Consider the following 21862-nt stretch of genomic DNA (forward strand, 5'->3'; position numbering starts at 1 on the left):
GAGCAAACATCAGCCTCTCCAGCCTTCCATGATCAAAGAATAATTTGAAATCGAATTTAGTCTGTGGTGTCTGCAGGCACAACTTCCTTTCACCTCAAGCAGTCGGGAGAGTTACTGGCGTACCACTCTCTTCCTTCCCGTGCTGCTTCCTTCGTTGCCTGCAAGACTCCTGTCAGGAGCATTACTGATAGGACAGCAGCGCGTGGGGGCAGTCCTTGACAGCACATGTGTTCAGCTCAACTGGTTAAAAGTTCGCAAGCAAACCAATAGGTGCCACGAGTTTTGAAAAGTTTTCTTGGATGACCAAAGCCTAGCCTTCTGCCAGGCTCCTTCCAGTTTTAGCGCAGTTCCACCACATTGGCTCTTTTGTCTCCAGAAGTGCTTCACGGTGAGGCAGTTTCACGGAAGTGAAACGCTACGGCCTAATTCCAACCCTAGTTACCTAGCTTACTTCATTATTTAAAGTAAGGCTGGAACGATGCTACCAAAATTAACTGTAAGCAGGGTAAGAATACAGCCTTATGTTTAGGTGTTGATCATTTAACTGATAACACAGAATACTTTTTTTATAGTTTCTCACCCAAAGAACAACTATTCCTCAAGAACACCATGTAGTTCAGTGCTGGCTTCAATGACGTCGCATGCAACAACTGGCAAGCAAAATACACACACCCGGAAGTCCTCTAGTAATGTCAAGAACTCTGATAATAAAACAGCCAGCACTAAAGTACAAAGTCATCTTCCTTCCAATCCTACAGAATCTTCTTCCCAAGGAATCCCGGCAACTAAGCAGGTAAGAAACCAGTTATGAACAAAACTAAATTATTTCAAAAATTTCGGAAAAATATGCAGCATTGAAAGTTGTTAATACAAAATCAAATACTGTTTTGCAGTCTGCATATTTAATTCATAATTTTTGAAAATATGCAAGTATGTATTTTCCAGCTTCATTTTCAAGGTAGTGTGAACATAGAAGGTGGAAATACCAGAAATGCCTTACCAGCAAAGACCACTGTCTGGTGTTCCAAAGTGACTAGTGGCAGTTAATAGACTGAAAAACAAAAACCCGCCATAATAGCTAATTGCCCTGCATGCTACGATGGAGAAACGTTTATTCCTCATCCTTGACAAATGATCAGTTGATGTGCTGTTGAAGCATGATTATTAGATAGACTTTGAAAGTGGAATCCTGCCAGGTTTAAAAGCATATTATTTCAGAAGCTGTATAATACAGCTTATAGTATTGTGCTATATGGTAGCTATTTCACTGTAAGAGCACCTTAGAATGTCCTCGTACCGTTGTGCTTAGGTAAAGCTGCCACTGAAGTTGGTCTGAATTTTGTCCCAGTAGAGATTTTAGGCTCAAGGAGGTGCCTGAAGGGAAATGTAGGAGCATTACATAATGTCAGTGCAGGTATGGAATCAGCTGCCCTGGCAGTCACGCAAATAAAGCAATTCAGCCACTTCCCACTAAGGATCAAAGCTTCCTCTGAGCAAGATATCACAATGGACATCTCTCCCACCATGTGGGTTCTTAACTTGAATTTACATGTGAATTTCTGTTCTTCCTGCAGTCTTACTGTAGTATTTACATAACACTTTACTAGGAAAGGTATTTTCATGATTTTGGAAAAAATCAGTCAGCATCAAGTTCTTCAGTGCTTCTTAACTGCTGTTGTTGAGATGTCTAGAATTTCATCCCCTTTTCTGTATTCTCATGGAAGATTTTAATTTGGCATCAGTGATGAACCTGCCATCTGTATTTCCAGGCTACTTTAGATGTAGCATGTTACTCATAGTTCAGTTTAAGTATTATAAACAGAGAGCTCCAGCAACAACCAAAACTGTATAGTGTTTTCCCTCTCCTAGTTACACTGAAAGTTTTATTCTGCAATTTTTGTTAATTCTGATTGCTGTACTTCCTGTCCTGTTGGAAGGATTCAGATAACCTAACAGTTATCCAATTTCCTTCTGGTAGAATGGGCCTTCTAGCCAGAGACGAAGATTCAACCCACAGCACCAAAACATCCGGCTCAATGGATCTCTTAAGTCACAAGGTGCCAGTAATGAGGCAGATCAAAATAATATAAAGAGTGGTTCCAGGTCTGAACACAGAAGACAGCAGCATAACAGCTTCAGATCTAAAAATAAAGGAGCTATGAAAAATCAAGAGCAGTCCACAACTACAAGGACCACAGAGAATCCGACACATTCAGAAAAGACCCGACGAAAGCATCATACACCAGACACCGCAGATCACAGGCCTTTCCAAGGCAGTGTTGGCAGGGTGTCACAATGCAATTTATGTCCTCCAAGGATGGAGGTCTCTGCTGATGCCACTGTTCTTTCAGTGCCAGCTGTGACTTTGGTGGCTTAAAATGTCACAGTGTCGGCAGGCAGAGAAATGTAATCTCTTCATTTCAGTTTCTTGCTTGAGATGCTTGTTGGTGAAGCAAATAAGTCAGAACATAGTCATTTTAAATCTGTTGCTGCTTAAAACTTGTTGGTATCTTTATTACTTAGTAATTATCAAAATTAATTCATACTTTCAAGGCTTTGCCCAATATGTTCACAGTTATTTTGTCATGACAGTACAGAAGCATCTTACCAAAGCAGCATTTACTTCTTAGAAAAATGAAATCTAGATTGGAAAAATAAATTTATAATTAAATTCATAATAGCAAAAACCTGTTGTAGATATGTGGTTATACCAGTCAACATTGTTTCTTAGAGCAGCCTGTGTTAGAAGGATCCCAGGAAGTCTGTATGCTGTGGTCTGCAATGAAATCAGATAATCTTGTAGAATTTTTCAGCAAATTTCTATACACCTCTTTCTTTCTATGCGTGTATACGCGTACATGCATGCACACTGTATACACAGAGAGTATTGTTATATACAAGAACATTTGAAAAAGCAGTACATTTGATTTTAGCTTTTTATTCCATAATCTGAGATCTTTAAATTCAAGTATAAATTGTATTAAATGTATTACATACTGGTATTTTTCATTGGCAAACTATTTTTATGAGGCTGAGGAAAAATGCTCATGTCTTAAGTTTGGAATGTATATATTCATGGCTATTCAGATGCACAGCCCTATTCTCCATCCTTATCAGCCACTTTTCTATGACTAGTTGGATTTATTTTTTTGCATATGAAAAGTTGCAGGTGTTCTAGACTTGAATCCAAATTATTTTTCTATATTTTTGCTGTAGGAACCATCTGTCCATAACGAGAGCTATGACCAATAAATTTGTTACAGCAACATGCAGCAGAATCTGGAGGTACATACTTGAGCAGATACTACATTCTTCTGAGTTTTCTATTAAAATAAAAATCTTACTTAGTCTTAACGTTCTGATTCTGTATTTCAGAAAACCTGTTTCTTCCAAAAAATTAAAATCTTCTTTTTAAAATATTCTGGTGTTTGCTGCTTTGCAGTGCCTAACCTTTGTGATCTTATTCAAATTGTATTTGCTTAATTAACCTGGTATCAGTGGGAGGTGTTCAGCTGAGTTTGGATTGGAGTAGGCTTTGGCTTTTAGCTAGATTCTAATGCCACGAGTGCATGAACAGAACCTTCCCATAAGAGCTGCCTCCATCCTGGACGTACTTACAAGTTATTATTTACCAGAGTAAGGTGTCAGAATCCGGACCTGGCATCAAGTGAACTAGTGGCCTAAGTGTCAGAATCAGACAGGTGTAAAAGGTCAGTAAGACTGACCTCCCACTGGGGTCAGTAGGGGCAGGATGCTTGTGCATCTTTACAAGTTTATTCCTAGGTGATTGTTTGCTGTTGCTTTTTACCGATTTCCTCTGCCTAAGTTCTGTTAGCTGACTGCATGCTTCTGTAGTACTGACTGGTTTACTTTTCCTCTGTGGCCCTTGAAAAATAATCTCAAAGTGTAGAGCAAGGTGCATTCCTTATGGGCGATTTTGATTATTTTTATTTCTCTTGGTATCTGTATACAGTTTTCCACATGTGAATATTGGTAAAACCTGATTCTAAAAGGCAAATAACTCGTCTTCGTCTGGAAGAGTGGTGAAAGAAAAATAAACATGCATAGGTAAACACTGGCTTTCTTAGCATTGCAAGCACTGCTTCTATCCTAGTTAATTACCTGTCACGCTTGTAAGCTGAATCTTTTGAGTAAGTGGAACTGAAATTCCAGAATCTGTGTTGTGCACACCCATCAGATAGGTAGCTTTTCAAAATTTATCTGCTGCCTTACACTTTGACCTGTGACCTCACTGTGGGGTTACAGTGGTACGGCTTATGCCTGGATAGCTCAGTCAGTAGAGCGTGAGACTCAGTCTCAGGACCGTGGGTTCAAGCCCCACGTTGGGCACCAAAAGGACTGGCGGCAGCTAAGCACCACAGGTGTTGGCACCAAAGGTGTCGGCAGCTAAGCACCACACAGCTGCTTGCTCATCCTCCCCCCCACAATGGGATGGGGGGAAAAAAAGTAAAACCTGTGGGTTGCAATAAAAGGACAACAGAGGAAAATAATAATGATAAAAGAATGTACAAAACAAGTGACGCACAATGCAATTGCTCACCACCTGCTGACCAACGCCCCCCGGCCCCCTCCCAGTTCTTGTGCACCTGGCAGGGCATGGGAAGCTGAAAAGTCTTTGACCAGTGTAAACACCACTTAGCAACAACTAAGACACCAGTGTGTTATCAACCGTATTCTCATCCTAAATCTAAAACACAGCACTATGCCAGCTACTAGGGAGAAAATTAACTCTATCCCAGCCAAAACCAGGACATATATATATATATATATATATATATATATATAGGAAAGGGGCAACTTTGAAAAGGGCCAAATCCTTGATGCAACCTCTGGGCATGCTACACAGGTGATCACATGACCCCATGAATTTGCAAAGTAATTTTCAGCCAAGAGTGATCAATTTTGGTAAAAACATCCAGATTTTTTTGGCAAGAAGAAAATTCTGTAAGAAGAGAGACCCAAAAAGCTCAGAAAGCAGCAAAGGTCTGTAACATCAGCCTTACCTGTTTCTACTGCTTAACATCTTTCATTAAAAGCTGTTGCCCAAAACTAATCTAGATTTTTGGGGGGCTTTATTACCACAGAGTATTTACAGATTTTTACTTCTAACCACGCTTTGACTCTGTAACTACAGCTAAGGGACAGACAGCTTCACTCCCAAGTTTTTGATGGCACAACTGGCCTCCTGTTTTTATCAGCTGAGAATTTGTCCTCCGTGGATTGGGAAGAACTAAGTAGATGAAATCTGCTTACTCCTGGGCAATGTTAGTATTTCTTTTTTTAGCCATAGTAAGATTTGAACTACATAACGTTTATTATCTAAGCAAATTAATGTAAGCCAGTTTAAAAGAGTACTTTTGTGCTCTGGAAGAGCTGGTAGGGAAGTACCTGGAATGGTTTAGAAGAAAAAAAGAGGTAGCTTTGGTATTTCCATGGCTCTTCAGCTAAAAACAAGCCTGATGAAAACTCTCCCTGAGGATCAGTGGTAACATGTGCCTATCACATGAAATACTGTCTGCTTGCTTACATCAACTACAAATGAGTTCTCCATACTCCTGAAGCAAACAGATAGAATTACATCTATTTGAATCACATGTTGGTGATAATAGACCCTCTGCACCACAAGCCCATGTGTAATCACAGAGGAGTAATTTTCTAGAAATTTATCTTGGAATCCTATTATTCTTGTTTCCTTAACCCATGTAATGCTGTATCACTGATGGTTTGGAAAGACAGTAATGTGAAAGTGAGAACTAAACAACTGAAAAATTGACAGCATTTGTGACAAAAAATTTAATGCATCAAACTACACTAGTGATACATATGTCAGCCTTTAGAGTGCAGCTATTAGATGCTACTAATCATTAGATTACTAAATTGGAGTAACTTTCTGAACATGATCTCTTCTATAATGAATGATAATTTTACAAAGATTCAAAGTAAACCATTGTCACACCACTTGACAATGCATCTCATCCCAGCTATAAAACTGTAGCTCACCTTTAGTAGTTTCCCCAGTCCAGCTATCCGGTGTGTATGGACGGTGTATCACAGTTTCTCAGTGCAAATGCGGTACCAGCTGGTACTTCCCTAGTTGAGTGAGACAAGTGAAAGGTTAAGAAAACTACAGACTTTCAAGAAACTTGGGAACATACAGTTTTGGAGGGTTTCAACCTGCAGGAAACGCAGGCTTGCAGAATTTCTGCTTCTTGTTCCAGGCTTCAAAAACACAGTCTGTTAGCCAGGTTAAGGGATGACTCGTCCTTGGACTGGCGAGTTTCATTTGTTTTCAGCTACTGGCCTCCCAGTGAGAAGATGAAATTCTATTTTACTTCCACATTTTAAGAGGCTTTGGGTAGACAAGGGCAAAGCTATTTTTATAGTGAAAGTCACCATGAAGGTTAATGCTATTCAGCTATCATAAAACTGTTTAATATCAGTCCACCAGTTTACGAGAAACTTAGCAAGATTCACAGGTATAAAAAAACTGTGCCGAAAGTGCCTACTCAGATAAGTTAAAAGGCCATGTTTGCACCTCATCCAATTAAAAATAAATAAATAAGTCAAGTCCCTCAAAAAATAATCTTCCTCTGCCTCCCCCACCACAGCCACTTTCCTGTTTCATCTATTGAAATTCAAGGGAGTTCTTTTTCGGTTTGTCTAGGACAAAGAGAAGACTCATTAAAGCCACTGTAATGCAAATGACATGAATGTTACTCGAAAAATACTGTGCTACCAGGATAATTAAATAAACACTGAGCTAGTACAAACTCAGAAAGTCCTGTAGGATTATTCTGAATGCTTTTTTCTTGTACACATGCAAAATTCCGTACTTTTTGTGAGCTTCAGTGTGATGTTGAACTCGATATTTGTGAGCTTTAGTGCCGGTTGGACTCGATGATCTTAAGGGTCTTTTCCAACCTAAATGATTCTGTGATTCTATGCTTATAGAAGCCTTCTAAATTCATCAAAAGTTGAAGAGGAAGGAAATCTGCTTTAGGAAGCATTGTAAAAAGATTTAAAGGTGCATGATAAAGTGCTCAGCTATTCAATAAATAGTGAAGTAGAAGTCACACAGAAGATAAGTACTAAAAACTGCTTTTCAGTCAGATTATTATGAAAAACAAATTTCACAAACTTAGTGTCAATGATGAATTGCATGCTCAAAGAATAGGGGATTACATTATGTTAGTATCTTTCCATAATTTTTGCCTTGTCCTTTCTTCAGTGAAGCTTTTTGCTGGGATAGGAAGAGCCTTGGGATTGTTGCTCTTTAGGTTTATTTTTTAAGAAAACACACTAGCTTAAAGATTCTAAAGGTAAGGTGGTCTTCAATATACACACTAATAGCAGAAAATTACAGTACTGTACACCTTTACAGTGACTACTGTTCATGGGAAAGTGTCTCCTTAAAAATATGTTAGTACATGAAAATTTGGGCTTTTTTACTTGTGCAAATGATGTTTCAAGTCCTTGTGGTTACAAGAAAAGCCTGAAAATGTGATCACTTCTAAATGATCTACAAAATAAAACAATTAGAGAACCCTTCTGTAATTCTAATAGTCTCAGGAATTTTAAGAGCATTGCATTTTGGCAATGTGATAGGACTTCTCAATGTTTAGGGACAGCTGTATTAACTGTGCCAGAAAAGCAAAAGCAGTAGCAAAACCAACAAAAAAAACCAGCACCCAACTGTAAGCAAGCAAGGGCACAAAACAAAGCCAGGTTTTGTTCACTGATTTAAACAACGAAAAGGCTTTTTAAAATCAGCGAGCTAAATTCAGCTTTCCTCTGCCGATAGAAACATACAGCAGCTCTTCACTTCAGTGTCACTGCTCAAAATTTATGCTGGTACAAGAAGGTCTGGGGGAAGGAGGGGTTCTTTTATCTTTCTTCAAACCAGGGCACCTCTGTTAACACTGCTTTGCTGCACAGAAGTTAAGGTTGTCCCCTCCTCCTTTGAAAGGACCCGCAGAAGGACACAGGAAGGCCAGCTGTAACTCAGACCTGTGAGGTTTCCTGTAGCTGCAGAAAACACACCCCACAGTGGTGCCATACAAAATGCCAAGGCTGCACCGCTGCCAGCAGCAGCCTCACCCCAGTGGCAGATCACACCACATTAGGAAAGTAGTACACGCGTGTCTCAGGTCTATGGAAAAAATTGCCTCGTTACTCCCCAGGCATGCTTCTTCCCTTCCTGTATTTCTGAATTTTCTCACTGTGTACAAGCAAAGGCGGTCCCTTTCATTACTGTTAATAACAAAATGGTGATTTACCCTCACCAGAAGTACCAGTAAGTGCATTCAACTTCTGGAATCTTCACAGTACTCAGTATGTTGCACACTTGTGGCAAACTTGTACCTAATAAAAGCTACTTATTGTTATCTATTTGTCCCCACTTTAAAAATACAAATTAAAAGAAATTAGTTAATGTTAACTGTAGTTAAAGTTGATAAAGAGGTCATCTTTTATGCTTGCAAGTACTCCTTTTTAAAGGGTCAGTTGTACACCCTGACAGAAATACAAATGTGAGACACTGTAACATTAGACTGCACATGCTCTGTTTGAGGGGTTTTTTAATCCATTTCTCTTCCTCCCTTCCCAACATCTAAAAAATATTTAGAAATAAAGCAGAAAACACACTTCAGTGCTTACTTAAAACAATTTCTCCCTATGCTTTTCACGAACTTTCTCATCATCATTTTCTACCTTTTCTTTCTTCAAATCTTTGAATAAATGACCACATGAGATGATGATCTCTTCTTTGACCAGATGATGCAAAGCTATCCGGTCCATCAGGCCGAGTCAAACATTATCCATCCACTTTATCATTCTTAAGCTTAATACTCTCTGCTAATACAGCTGGTTCTTTCTTGTTTAGTGCCATAGAAGTAGTAGGAATTTCAACAGCAGCACTGTCCTGTTCACTTTTACTGGATACAGAAGAAGATGGCTGAGATGGTGTCACAAGAAAAAGTGGAGTTCGCTTCAGCTTTACTACACGGTTGCTTACGGGCTTCCTAGACGCTGAGATCTTGAACATCATTTGACGTGGTGTCCCATTGTCAGCACTCTGCCTGCCACAGGGCGCCTGGGAATTGCTGGGCGCCGGTGTGCATGTTGTGGATACAGTTTCAGAAGCTACTTTGTGCAGCATCAGACTTTCATTACTGGGTCGTTTAAGAGGCACTGCAGAACGTGAAGCATTGCAAGCAGCTACCTTTAATGAAGCTGAATTCTTAACTTTGATATGGGTACTTGTTGAGGGACCTGAGAATCTAATTGGCTTGGGACCCGCTTTACATGGTAAATAGTCTTCCTCTTCAGTAAAGTCGATTAATCGTCTGTAAAACAAATAATTTAAATTAAAGAAAGAAACTAGGTATATAAATTATTCTTTTTATAACATTATTACAAAACAGACAACCTGCAACAGCCATCCACAAATCTGAAGTTCTTTTAATTTTTGCTTGTTACAATATCATTTATGGTTCTCAACTGTTCATCACTGCAATCAGGCTTGCCTTTATATAAATAGTACCATCAATCTCTTCTACCTGTGTAAGTAATATTACACATTAAAAATAGTAAGAGATACGGTGCACAAACTGGTAAGTGAAAATCAATGAGAAAGAAGGCTGGAGGAGTTATAGAAAGAAAATATTAAAATGCTACAAATTCCATCAGATACAAAATCCACTAAATACTAGCCTGATATGTTTTAAGCTCTCTGCAAAAATGTAAGACCCAACGGCACATAAACACAAAACATAAGAGTTCCACACTATGTAATTTGAGAAAAGAAGAAGAAAGATATTGTTTCCTTCTCCCTCCCCCATTTCTTTTCAATACAAATGATTATGTATAATCTTCTAAGAGAAAATGTTTTAAAAAAAAAGAACCTACGTAAGAAAGCCTATGGAGTCTCATGGGAACTCTAATTGGTACAAGTAGACAGCATTTTTAAAGTATTATACAAATGCTATTTCTCAGTGTTGGCAAAGAAAAATGGACAGACACCTAGAAGATTTTAATTCCTCAAGGAAATAATAAATGATGCCATAGAAATCCAGGTCACGCTAAAACAGCTGAACAGGAGGTTAGAAAACCTGAAACCCAGCAAAACAAAAGCTAGACCAGGCCAGGTTAGAGGGATGATCAGTAAATACAAATCAAAATCATTTTGGGAGAGATGAGGAAGGGAGGGGAAAGAACATGGAGACCAATTAAACTCAGAGAATATTAACAATGCATTTAAAAATTTATCAAAACAAAGCTGTCAAACTGTGACTATTGCTGGCTCCTACATGGTGTAAAGCTACTAAAACCTGGCAGTAGGAGAAAGAACATGGATGAATCAGATTATATCTAAATTTTGAGCTGACAAAGAAAAGCTGTAGCTTTAACTGATCTGATTGTCAGGAAAGAAGAAGCATTTAGCTGGCGGGTCAGTACTGTGAACAGGCTATGAACTGTGAGAGCCACTAAGGAACAGCTTAGAAGATACACTACAAAAGCACTGATATTCTTCAGGGTACTTGCATTTTGGATTTTTAAAGATCCGTGAAATGCCACAGGGATTCATACTGAAAGAATAAACAATAGCTGAGAGTAATATTTCTTATTACTGCTCTTATAAAACTGGTATATGGTGACACTTTTCAAACAGAAAGCCTGCAAATAACCTAGTACTTATAATGAGTCCAGGGAGGTTTTCCTCAGAGCCATAAGGTGAGAATGTATTCTCAATGTCTGCACATCCTAGATCAAAAGAACCACCAAAACAAAAAGGAAAGCTTAAACATTCTAAGATTTGGTGATTTAATAGTAGCAATGAAGTATAGGTAAAATATAATCAGTAACTAGGTTCATTTACAGTATTTCGAGACAGTATATGGTCTCACCAGGATCACTGCGGTACATCAGGAGTTTTACCTGAACATAGGTAAACCTGAACACAGGTAAAACCTGAACATAGCTTTTGTGAGGGTGCAGAAGAATAAAGACAAATAAAAGCAGAGAGATGGGAAATAAAACAGGCAATGGTAGTAGAGAAGCATTCAAGAACGTATGTAGGCTGTTTGGCAATCCAGGGATCAAATGATGACAGTCCTTCCTATTTGAGCTATGAAAAGCAAAGAATGCAGTATCCAAAAATAAAAAAAAAGGGAGGATGGGGAGATAGGAGTTTTCAGCTGGATCATTGTGCTGATGTGGCTCTGTGGCTGCTGCTGAAATGACAGCGTGGCCAGGGACAAGGAAGGTCAGCAGGATCCTCTCCTCCTATCTAGCAGCAAAGTGGCTGTAGGGTGGCTCAGATCAACTGTGTAGCTGCACCTGCAAAGGCTGCTTTTAGGTAACATATTGAGAATGGAGGTGTAGTCAAAAGTATCACCGTAAAACTGCCAAGAAGAAATTCTAGAAATTCCTTCTAAAAAGAAGGCATCTCACATATGTGAAAATCAGTTAACCATTTAAAGTTTTCAGTTAAATTTCTTTTTTAGGGGTCCATTTAATTAATACTGCTCTCTACTTTTTGAAGTTACTGCTTCCCACTCTAAAATTATGTTTCAAAGGCTGAAGACGTAGAATAGAATAGAGAAGAGTTTCAGCAGCCTAAAAAAGGTAAATTGTTTCTAGCAAGTTCAGTTCTGCAATTAAGCTCTCTGATTATAAGACATTTTATAAAAACGTAAATAGGAAAAACAGAGAAAACTCAACATTCATAGCTATACAAAGAACCTGCAATTATATATAAAAATAAGATTATGCTGTGTTTCTGCTTTATTTTAAGTCACCTATGCAAATCAGCATACCTTTTATGAACTGGAGGCATATGATGCAAACTGCCTTTCAAAGGGCGTTCTTCAAGAGTCCAACATTCAATCAGCTCCTGAGGCACTCTCCAGTAGCTGACACCTGCATTTCAAAGGGACATTGTATTGATGAGCTGAGAGAACACAGTCAATACTATGTGTATGTACACCTGACTAAATGAATGCATGTATTTTATTATGTAGAATTTCAGCTTTGAAACTACGCTGACATGAACATTGCTTACAGCCAACGTGCTTCTAGGGCTTCCACCAGAGTGCTCAACACCAGCAGGCTATCACCTCTTGCATGGGGTGGCTCTCACTACATTTATTCATTCATGTCAACTCATGTCACCTTGTTGGAACATCCTTTAAGACTCTTTTTTTTTATTCCAAATAGCCACTGCTATGGGATATTTTACAACATGTTACTTAATGAGTGAAAATGTATGCAGAGTTTTTATTATAGTCAATTGGCAAATATTTTTCTTATTTTCCTGTAAAAAAGTAGTACTACTGAAACAAAAGAAAAAAATTAATACTCTACCTCTCCCTTCCCAGGCATCGAAAGCATCCATCATCTTTTTCAACTCAGCTACTGAGTAATAGCTCCAGATGTATTGGACGTTATTTCCAGCTTCTCTAGAAATATTGTTTGAAAGGTAACAGTTATGTGGTAAATCTAGCTAAGTCCTTAAAAATGTAACGCTGATGAAAGGTATCATTCTTGTTACCAAATCCTAACTATAAGGACTTAATAGTAAATGTTTCGTAAAGTAGAAAGGAAAATGTTACTTAAAATTTCATTTTCATTTGTATAAGAGGTTCTAAATAGCCATCCTCCTATGATCTGCATGCCTGTGAACATCTATTGCTAAAAATGGGAATTCATGAAAGAATAGATGTTCATAAAAGAATAACTAGACAATTAATGGTGTAAAATCTATTCTTCTAAATCTCAATCATTTACTCAAAGGGAAAACACAGTAGGAGGACAGATACCTGATACTATGTGTCCAAATACCTTGGAATAAATATTAATGTTCCCAGCCTAAATTTAGGAAAATAAGCATCTTAATTGTAAAGATGATTAAACATCAAAGCTCTATGTTAATCATGTTTCAAAAGGTACACAGTGAAGTACACTTCTGACACTGTACTGTGGGACCAAAAGAAGGACGAATTGCTTCCCAACACTCAGAAGTACAGGTCTACCAATAACTTATAATTACTGTCATAAAAATACATTAATAGTTTAGTAGAGATGTACATGTCCTTTAAAGAATTAAACCCATTTCCTTTCATATTCAGTTCTTTTCGGTGTTAAATATTCTTTCAGCTCTTAGAAGAGTGCAAAATACAATTGCATTAATCACAACCAACTTTGTGAATATTTCTGGAACTTTTTCTGGATGGGGATTCATTCACTGTATTTAGTGTAAATATCATCCTAAACTGGAAAGTAATTTTAAATGGTTGAGACATTTTAAAAATAGCAAGTAAAACATCATGAGAACTTACAGCAACTGCATGCTAGCCACCTTTTGTGGACTCCCTCAAATTCTTGTACTCCATGCTTAGTTTTTATCTTTGTTTGTTTGTTTGTTTAATGTGACCATTATATTAGCCAGCTGTTTTTGAAGCTGGAAAGAATCTAATTCCTTCCACAGATTTATAATACAATAATGCTGTATTATGCTACATATAATAATATTTAGGTATTATTATAATATGTGAGTGTTCATTCTCATTTCATAGTGCTTTCATGTGTTTGACAGTCATCTTACCTTTTGTAAATGCTTTTACTGTGAATTTTTGTTCCTAGCTCCTTATTAATTACATCAGTCCCATCAGCTCTTGTGGCATACACACCAATAATTTTACTTTCACAGCTTGCTCCAGAAGTGTTGAGATAGTGCAGCACCCAAACCGTAGGCTTGATACAAACTAAATCATAAGAATCGCAGAAATCTAACAAAGCCTGGAAAAAACATAAAATGCAAAATACAGAATATTAATAAGAATACAATATTTTTTAGTTGAATAAGTTTTCATATTTAAGTTTTCTTAACTGTACTGGTGAGCTCTTTTAAGTAAATCAAGGATGTAGTTTATCTAGAATAATGTATGCAGTATTTCTTATCTGATGTTAACAGACAATATTGTAAAACTAGGAGAAATTCACAGAAAGGCAACAGAAATACTTAAAGGCATGGCAAATCCCTAATATGAAGAGAAACTGAAAGGCCTGGAAATGTTTTATGCTTTTCAAAAGGAAATGAATAAGGGAGAATGTGAAATACATGGAACAATAGCTTACTAAGAGAACATAGATGACTGTCAGGACTAACACAGCCATACCTGGTAATATGAGTTAATTTCCAAACAGTTAATTACAATCAGCTTTTAAGTTACAATACTCGAAAATAGACAGACCTTAGGAGTTTAAATAATATATTAATTTTCTTTTCTCCTTTCTTGTTCTAAAAAAATGGCAAAGTACATTTATCTTTCAAGTTTTAGGATGGATTTGTAAAACTGAAAAAAAAAAAACCAAACATCTTGGAGGGATCAAATCTAATCTCAAGTAAAATTTGAAGCCAAATAGGGAACTAAACAACGTCATTCCTACTATGCAAGTTTTACAGCAGACTTGCATGTAAAACAGAGTCAAATTTAAACTGTTGCTGTATTGCAATGATGGGAAAAGCTGATGTCCTTAACTACTATGACTGCATTATCAACTCTAGGATTTCTTAACCTAAAACTCTGAATTTACTGGTGATTTAACATGGTGATTAAAAAGTGCTAACTTGCATATACTGTAGTTTTAGGATCTAATGCTAATGAATGGTGTGGATTAGAGACTACATGTTTTAAAATGTAAGAAATGTCAAGACCTTTTTAAGCTCTATATTTGACCTTAAAGAATATGTCTCCATTTCATTGGCCAAATGGTCAGACAGACTGTATGGATAAGGGATGCCAAAATAATCTGCTTCCTCCTGCAGTGCAATTCGAATTTGTGCATCTTCAGGAATCCGAACCTCTCCATGAAGATAATCCAAAAGATATTTAAACAGGCTTCCATCTCGATCAATTAGACATGCGCCTGAAAACATAAATAAAATTATTTAAGATACTGCTTCCAGCAAGCGATGACAGACTTGTCACATTCTACCAAATCATCAAGTAAAGCCTTTATGTAAAAATTCCGTACTAGTTTTACTTACTTAGGAGGAGCAAGTATACTTTCTCTGTTCTTTTAAAACTGCTATTTTGTCTCCCTGGAATATTTATTATTTGAAGATAAAATTCTTAGTGCAGTAAACATTTCTTTGGAATTTCAGTGAAACCACTAATCTGCAGAGGACCATGCCAACATACAAGCTCAGCTGTACTGCACTCCACTTAAAATGCTAAAATCTAATTCTAGATGCATTTCTAATTCTAACTGCAGATACATCTTTTCTCACTATTGCAGAGATTTTTTCAATTTTGGATCTAGGAAATTTAAAAGAGTTAAAAGTAGCATCAGCTCTACTACACATAGTCTAACCTTCCCTGAATATTGCTCAAGTTTTACAGTGTTTTTTTGTTTCTTTTTCTCTCCTTTGCCTGCTGGGCTCAAGGACCACTACGGAAACTGACCAAACTACACACAGCGGTATACAATAGGCTGTTCACTGCAACTGAAAGATGGTAGCAAAACCCTGCCTGTAAAAATGTTATAACATTTCAGATATTTTAAACAGTCAAAAGTGTACAACAAGGAATTACTATTCCCCATCCATCATATCTTTAAACTGGACATACTTTGGCAGGATTTCCAAGTCACAAACAAGTGTGAAATTTGACCCATGCATAGTTTTATTCAAGCTTTCATATGAAGCCATGATGGTGAAAAATGCAATCTTTACTGGGTAATGAAGTATTCTGAAACAAAGATTAGACCTAAATCTCCTTATGTAATGAGCAGAGAGAGTGAGATGCCTCCGGAGAATATAGGGGGTCATAAACAGGATCCAAGCTAAATGCCAAATACTCTGCCAACTTCAATTTTATCTGTTTTCATATTCATACTGAAGAATTGCATTCCAAAGCCACAATTTGGACTGGGACAAGGCAGGGCTAAGCACTGTACAAACATGTATGTTTGCAAACATAAGCAGTCTTGTGGAATTCAGATTAATTACTTGTAAGTATAAAGTCATGCATGCATAATTGTTTTACATCCTGGAATTAAAGAAGCCAACTCATGCTCAGCAGATTGGGAAAAGAGATAAACTATGAAATGCATTAATGCATTAACATATATATAAAAAAACATGTATTTGCCACAGAGCTCCCTGATCAAAATGTCATATTTACAGCTTGAACATATTTACCTGATTCATCCACTTTTAGAGGAAAGCGTCCACTAAACATAGAAGCTAGCATTGAATCCTTAAAGCGGCATAAAGACTCACGCCTGGCTGTGTATAAACATCCTCGCACATTAAGTCGTAGAATACCCTGGACGTCTTCAGTCTTGCCCTCTTCCATCGCACCTGCAAATTATTATGTTAATTACAAGCTATTCAAACCTGTAACAGATACAAGCAAAAGTAAATCTAATACCAGTTAAGACTGAACATATTATACACAATACCAAGCATTAGCTCAGCTCTTACATGTTTGTTACACAATACTGTAAATCAGCTTTGAAAACAGTTCTAGAGACATATTAGTGCAAATAGCCAAATATTCTACACCTTTACCACAAAAAACTATAGCATTTTACTTTGCTAGGAAACACAGAGGTTGCTCTTTTGAGACAAATGGGTAAGCAGAATTATGTGGTCAGTATGTGTGAGCAAAGCACTAGAAGGACATTCTGGGAAATCTTGCTTTGAGTATAGTTCAATGTACTAAAAATGCAGTAATTTTGTACTAATAACAACTTTGTTTCTTTAAAATGTGATCTTTAATTAGGGCTGCTTTAACTAGTTGTTGAAGCTGTCACGTCATTAATGCCACATGGCCAATAAATACTCTTACTTGTGCCTGCCTTGAGCTCCCTGCAGCAGGGGGGCCCTGTCTGGGCAGAAAAAAATCGGCACAAGAAGCAGAAAAAAGTCTTCAAAACGTTTTTGGGGTTTTTTTTGGGTTTTTTTTTTTTGGAGCACGCCCTGCGAGGGTTACTAGCTCCCACTACGCGCCTTTTGCCCGGGCACCTGCTATTGTTTCACCAGAATTAACGGAGGAACTCGCAGCCCGCTGGGGAGGCAGCTAGGCAGCCGCCCCCACAGCAGGCCGGAGCGCTCCCTCCCTTTCGTGGGGCGCTGCTCCGCCAAAAAAGGGGAAGGGCCCCCCCCCGCCCCTCCGGGAGCCAGCCGGGGAACGCGGCTCCGCTCCCCGCTCGGGGCCGCCCGCGGGCAGGGGGTCCCGCCGCCCGCCGGGGGCGGCCGCCATCCCGCGTTACCTGCGCCACCGCCTCCCGCGGCAGGGCCGCCTCGCCGAGCCTCGAGCAGGCTGGGCCGCCTCAGGGGCCGCCTCAGCTCCGCAAAATGGCGGCCGGGCGGCAGGAAGGGCCGGGCCGGAGCCGAGCGGGGAGAGGAGAGGAGCAGGGCAGCCCGTGTGCCCGTGCGGCGCGGGGTGTCCGCGGCGCCATCTCCTTTCCCGGGGGCAGCGCCGGTTCCCCCGGGCTTCCCTGCCCACCGGTATCGCGAGTCAGCCGGGTGTAGGGACCCCCATGGCTCTGCTGCCCCTGCCTCCCCCGATTTGCCCGGAGGGGGTCCCTCAGACACGGCTTTGGTGTCTGCGTCCTCTGAAGTGAGGCTGACCCGCGTAAACTCGGCTACTCTGTAAGGCACAAACCTTTCCTGATAATCTTTTTTTTTTTTTTTTAAAAGTACAAGTGTTCACTCAAAGTGGGTTGATTCAATTGCTTTTTCTGTAGGCTCAAGAATATCGCAGCTTGAGCTGTTCTAACCTGCAATGCTCCTGTTTTACTTCACAGTGGCCTGGCAGCCTTTCTGGTCAGCCTGGGCTGGGGCAGCAGCTTCGGCCCAAGGGGGAAGCCCGAGCAATGGGCGCTGGTTTCTCCTGGGGCTGCACATCCCGAGTTGCAGCACGGAGACAGGTGCTTTCACAAGGATGATGTGATGCTGGTACGTGCTCTGAGTCTGAAGACGGACAGGCCTGCTTTGGTTAAAATGGGGGGCAAAGGCAGAAAAAATTAGCTTCAGGTCAGCCGGTGTTTTCTGGCCTACCTTGACATGATTGCTTGTCCCTTTGAGGAGACCAATTCGCTAACTCGTGTGCCAGCAGCAGTCTGTTTAGTTCTAGCTAATATATATGAATGCAGGCACCATAGCTTTTAATTTGCTTTCCTGTTGCTTGCCTGTGAAATATGGGGGGGTTCTGCTTCAGACTTGTATGCATTTTTTAGAGCAAACTATTAATGCATTAAAATAGCATGGATGAATGCAGGCAAGGTGCTTCACCCTAATACAGTCATTTCACAAAGACTTGCAGCAACAGTGTCCTATATTAAAAGGAATTGCTATGTCTGACGTATAGTTGCTTGCTCACCAAAATGCATGCATAAACAATGGCAAGGTGAAAAAATTAGATTCTCATTATGCTTTTGTCTCAGCATCATTATGAAAAATTGCCAAACACATGAAAAATGGTTCTAAGATGCAGCCATATTTAAAAAAAAAAAGTTTATATGTCTAGTTCCCACTTTGTAAGCAAATAAATAATTTCTTTTTTGCCATAACATACTGTAAGAACCTATCCCTGTGGATACAACTGCCAAATAACTAGTAGTTGTGTGCAAAAGTTAACAGGGCCAAACTCCAGGCTTCTGCAAATGTTCTCAAGTTATAAGCTGATTATATGCTTAGAAAATATAGTAAGAGATAACCAAATCCCAAATGTTAACAATATATTTTAATTGCTATCTGAAGTCCAGTAAAAATCCAGTCATTTAACTGTACACTGCACATATAAGAAATGTGCCCATATTGTATTTAAATAGTTTCTCTGTATTTACCTTAGCAAATTAACTCAGTTATATCTACAATTCCTATTGATTTTCATCATCTATCATCCTGGTTTTTTACTCACCATTTCTCTTTGGAGGTGTTTTATTACCACATTTAAGGTATTTAAAACTTCAACCGCAAGTTCACTTGCTAAAAGGTCAAATCAAAGGACATGTAACAAATAATCACACAGCAGCCACAGTTCCAACAGTGTAGCTTGCTGTATTCTGGTCTGTTACTACATTCTGATTTTGACAGTACCTAAATATTCATAGGCTACTGTGTTTTCAGTTACTATTTAGGACCATAGACTTGTAATTCAGACTTCCATTCAGTCAAGTGAAGGACATTAAAGGAAAGAGCCATCTAAATCATGTTGCATCTGGTCCTAGTAGGGAGATAATAAATTCTCTTTGAAATTGTGTAACTCTGAGTGATCACTTACTACTTAGAACTCCCTTCTTTTTATCTTAATGCCGATTTGCATTAGAATGGTAGTTAAAGCTACAGTAAATACTTCACATGTTTCATTTTCCTTAGCAGCTAAGCATGCTACAGTTGCAGCAGACAGGAAATGGCATGCCAAGTACCACAGCTCTCATGTGCTCTCTGAACAGTTCTTGGCGAAAAATGTACCCAGAGGCCAGGTCTTCAATGCTTAATATCTAATTAATTAAATAAGCACACAAGTTACAACATGCCACTGAATGCAATACAGACTGATAATTCATGGATGTTGGACTTCTATAAAATAAGTGAAAATAAGTATAATAGATTATTTTTGTGGAATAATGGTGTCTGGTTTAACTATATCTTTAGTAAGGATATGTGTGTTGTCCCTTACTCAACTGGGAATAGTTCACACATAGCAATTGCAACTTAAATGTGGCCACTGTTGTCAAATGTTACAATATATTTTAAATTATAACTTCCAGTCTTTCTCACTCTAAAATGCTCGCTTAATGAAGCTGCAGCTTTCCATGCTTGTTTTCTCCTTTAAGCTGGCTTGGTTTTGCCTCAGAAGCCTGAACAATGTTCCTTCATGCATTTCTGCATTGGGAGACCACAACAATATGCATGGTTTCAGTCCATATATTGTAAAAAAACACTCTCTCTCTCTCTCTCTGCACTAGGTAAGTTTTGGAGCTCAGATTTAACCATGTGAAATACCATTACCAGTCAAGCTTAGTACAGCATGTGCTTGGTACAGAAGCATGCAGCATAACCAACCTGCACAAGCAAACTGCCTTTAGAGCTGCATGTTCTTGGGAAATGAACACAGGGACTTTTTGTTTTGTTTTTCACTAGTTTCCAAAGGAAGCCAGGCTTACACACTCATCCTCTATAATTGTGTTTCAATTTACTAATTTCAGTCAGATTTGACAGAGGGGAAGAGGCATTAAGAAATGAATTTTCATTAAGCTTGTGCAAGAAAGGGTGTGATTAGAGGAAGATGTGTTCTTAATACTATAATTTCAGGAAAAACTATAGCATGAGCTCAAGTCTTGTTGGACATCAGAGAATTCACAGAGGGAGAAGCTGTTCTACGTTATCTACCCACCGGAAGTGCTTTAGTCATAGCTCACACTTTACTAGACCCTATGGGATTAATTCCTCAACGAAGATTTTTCTCAGAGATGGATTTGCAAGTATCTGGTAAGACACAAATTAAATACACCACTTCCCACACAGTTAAGGCTTTTACAACAGGTCTGTCTGTTTGTCTTTCCCTCACTCCCTCTCATTTCTATTCGATTTAAAGATCAGTTGTAGGATCCCAAATGGCTGAAAACCAGAATTCTCCTCGTAACATATATTTAAAATATATAGGCTGTGAAACTTGGCAGTGCTTTAAGCTCTTCCCCACTTTAAGCGGCTGGCAATTAACTGGAGATTTTTACATCTGAAATGTTACAATGTGGGAGTTCCTCAGCAGAGTGTAAAGGAAAGTATGACCACGGGTGGAAATGCAATACTTGATGTTTTGTTTTAAATTTATTGGCCGCAGTAGTGACATAAACATTAAATGGAAGCAAATTGGTGATTGCCCCTTCAGGACTTGGTACTGTTGTAAAACTGGAGGAAATGAAAACTCGTGATTGGATCTGGAGGAAAACACTGCCTTCTGGCAAGGATGACGAGGTAAGTTTTACTTGATTGGTGTTCTGTTTTTAAAGTTTATGTAAGGTTATTTGTTCTTTTATTTGGCCAGAGTTTTACAGTCACTTCCAAGTTGCCTTGTAAGGGGAAATGTACCAAAGGTATATAAGGTGTGCTGGATCAAATCTGTATTTTAAGGGGATTGCATAGAAGCATAGGGTTTTGCAGCTTCAGGGCCACACTGAGAAATTGTGCCATATATCATACACAAATTAAGAGAAGGTAGAAAAGAGAGACTCTCCAGATGCTGTTTGCAGCAGATTATGAAAATAATAAGTTCATAAAGATACATTTTCAAATAATGCCACTGATACTTATTGTGCGATTCCTTTGATTTACTTTATAGCATGTTGTAATGTTAGCACACGGAAAGGTAAGGTTTTCTTGATGATTACTGTCTTACAGAACTTAATGCTGGTTTTTATTTCAACCTTCCACATCTCTGTAAATCTTCAAATAAATTAAAACATTAACTCTCTTAAGATTTTCACAAAACTGTTTACTATAAATTTACTGATTCCTGGATCAAATTTAGCAACTAATGTCCACCTGAACTAATGGTAGGACTGGGCAAACATAGCAAGTGAAAGAGAATGTATATTAAGGGAGTGTTAAAGAGCAAGGGCTTTCAGGCTCAGAACAGATTTTGGGGAAAAGCATTTTATTAGACTAAAATACCTCCTTGCAATTCCCAGTCCTAATATTACCTAAACCGAACTAAAAGTGGTCTTGCTCAAATTCTGACATCAGAGACTCCTACCCTTACAAGTCAGTAAGTATGCAAGCAGCATGCATACTTGCTATAATCTATTGTTTTTAAATTTATCATTT

The 21862-nt window shown here is 38.6% G+C and overlaps 2 protein-coding genes and 1 long non-coding RNA gene across 11 annotated transcripts in view; 2 read left to right on the top strand and 1 right to left on the bottom strand.

Annotated features, from left to right (window-relative positions):
* Positions 1 to 4073, top strand: part of SPATS2L (spermatogenesis associated serine rich 2 like) — an 87781-nt gene extending 83708 nt beyond the window's left edge. For 7 of the 8 annotated variants that reach the window (XM_075512180.1, XM_075512179.1, XM_075512184.1 and 4 more), the window contains 2 exons: positions 573 to 793; positions 1979 to 4073. In XM_075512180.1, the coding sequence (XP_075368295.1) occupies positions 573 to 793; positions 1979 to 2377 (620 nt within the window). In that variant the 3' untranslated portion in view covers positions 2378 to 4073. The remainder of the gene's footprint in view (positions 1 to 572; positions 794 to 1978) is intronic. The other variant, XM_075512187.1, reaches the window with a different exon arrangement.
* Positions 4074 to 5705: 1632 nt separating this feature from the next.
* On the bottom strand, positions 5706 to 17403 carry KCTD18 (potassium channel tetramerization domain containing 18). 2 transcript variants are annotated; one of them, XR_012777152.1, is made up of 8 exons: positions 17302 to 17403; positions 16226 to 16423; positions 14738 to 14949; positions 13625 to 13818; positions 12385 to 12479; positions 11838 to 11940; positions 8298 to 9365; positions 5706 to 6111 (listed from the first exon to the last, which is right to left on the bottom strand). XR_012777152.1 is itself a non-coding variant. In XM_075512148.1 (7 exons), exons 2-7 carry the CDS (start codon positions 16380 to 16382, stop codon positions 8834 to 8836), a joined length of 1293 nt encoding a protein of 430 aa, XP_075368263.1. In that variant the 5' UTR covers positions 16383 to 16423; positions 17302 to 17403; the 3' UTR covers positions 7632 to 8833. The 2 variants fall into 2 exon arrangements, 1 of the variants encoding a protein (XP_075368263.1); XM_075512148.1 differs by lacking the exon at positions 5706 to 6111 and having other exon boundaries at positions 7632 to 9365.
* A 159-nt stretch (positions 17404 to 17562) lies between these two features.
* LOC142414677 (uncharacterized) lies at positions 17563 to 21073 on the top strand. The gene is made up of 4 exons (XR_012777154.1): positions 17563 to 17683; positions 17839 to 17989; positions 20351 to 20527; positions 20880 to 21073. It is a non-coding gene; the product is annotated as an uncharacterized LOC142414677 (long non-coding RNA).
* The last annotated feature ends 789 nt before the right edge of the window (positions 21074 to 21862 follow it).

Source organism: Mycteria americana, chromosome 9 (genome assembly GCF_035582795.1).
Source record: "Mycteria americana isolate JAX WOST 10 ecotype Jacksonville Zoo and Gardens chromosome 9, USCA_MyAme_1.0, whole genome shotgun sequence".
Classification (NCBI taxonomy): Eukaryota; Metazoa; Chordata; class Aves; order Ciconiiformes; family Ciconiidae; genus Mycteria; species Mycteria americana.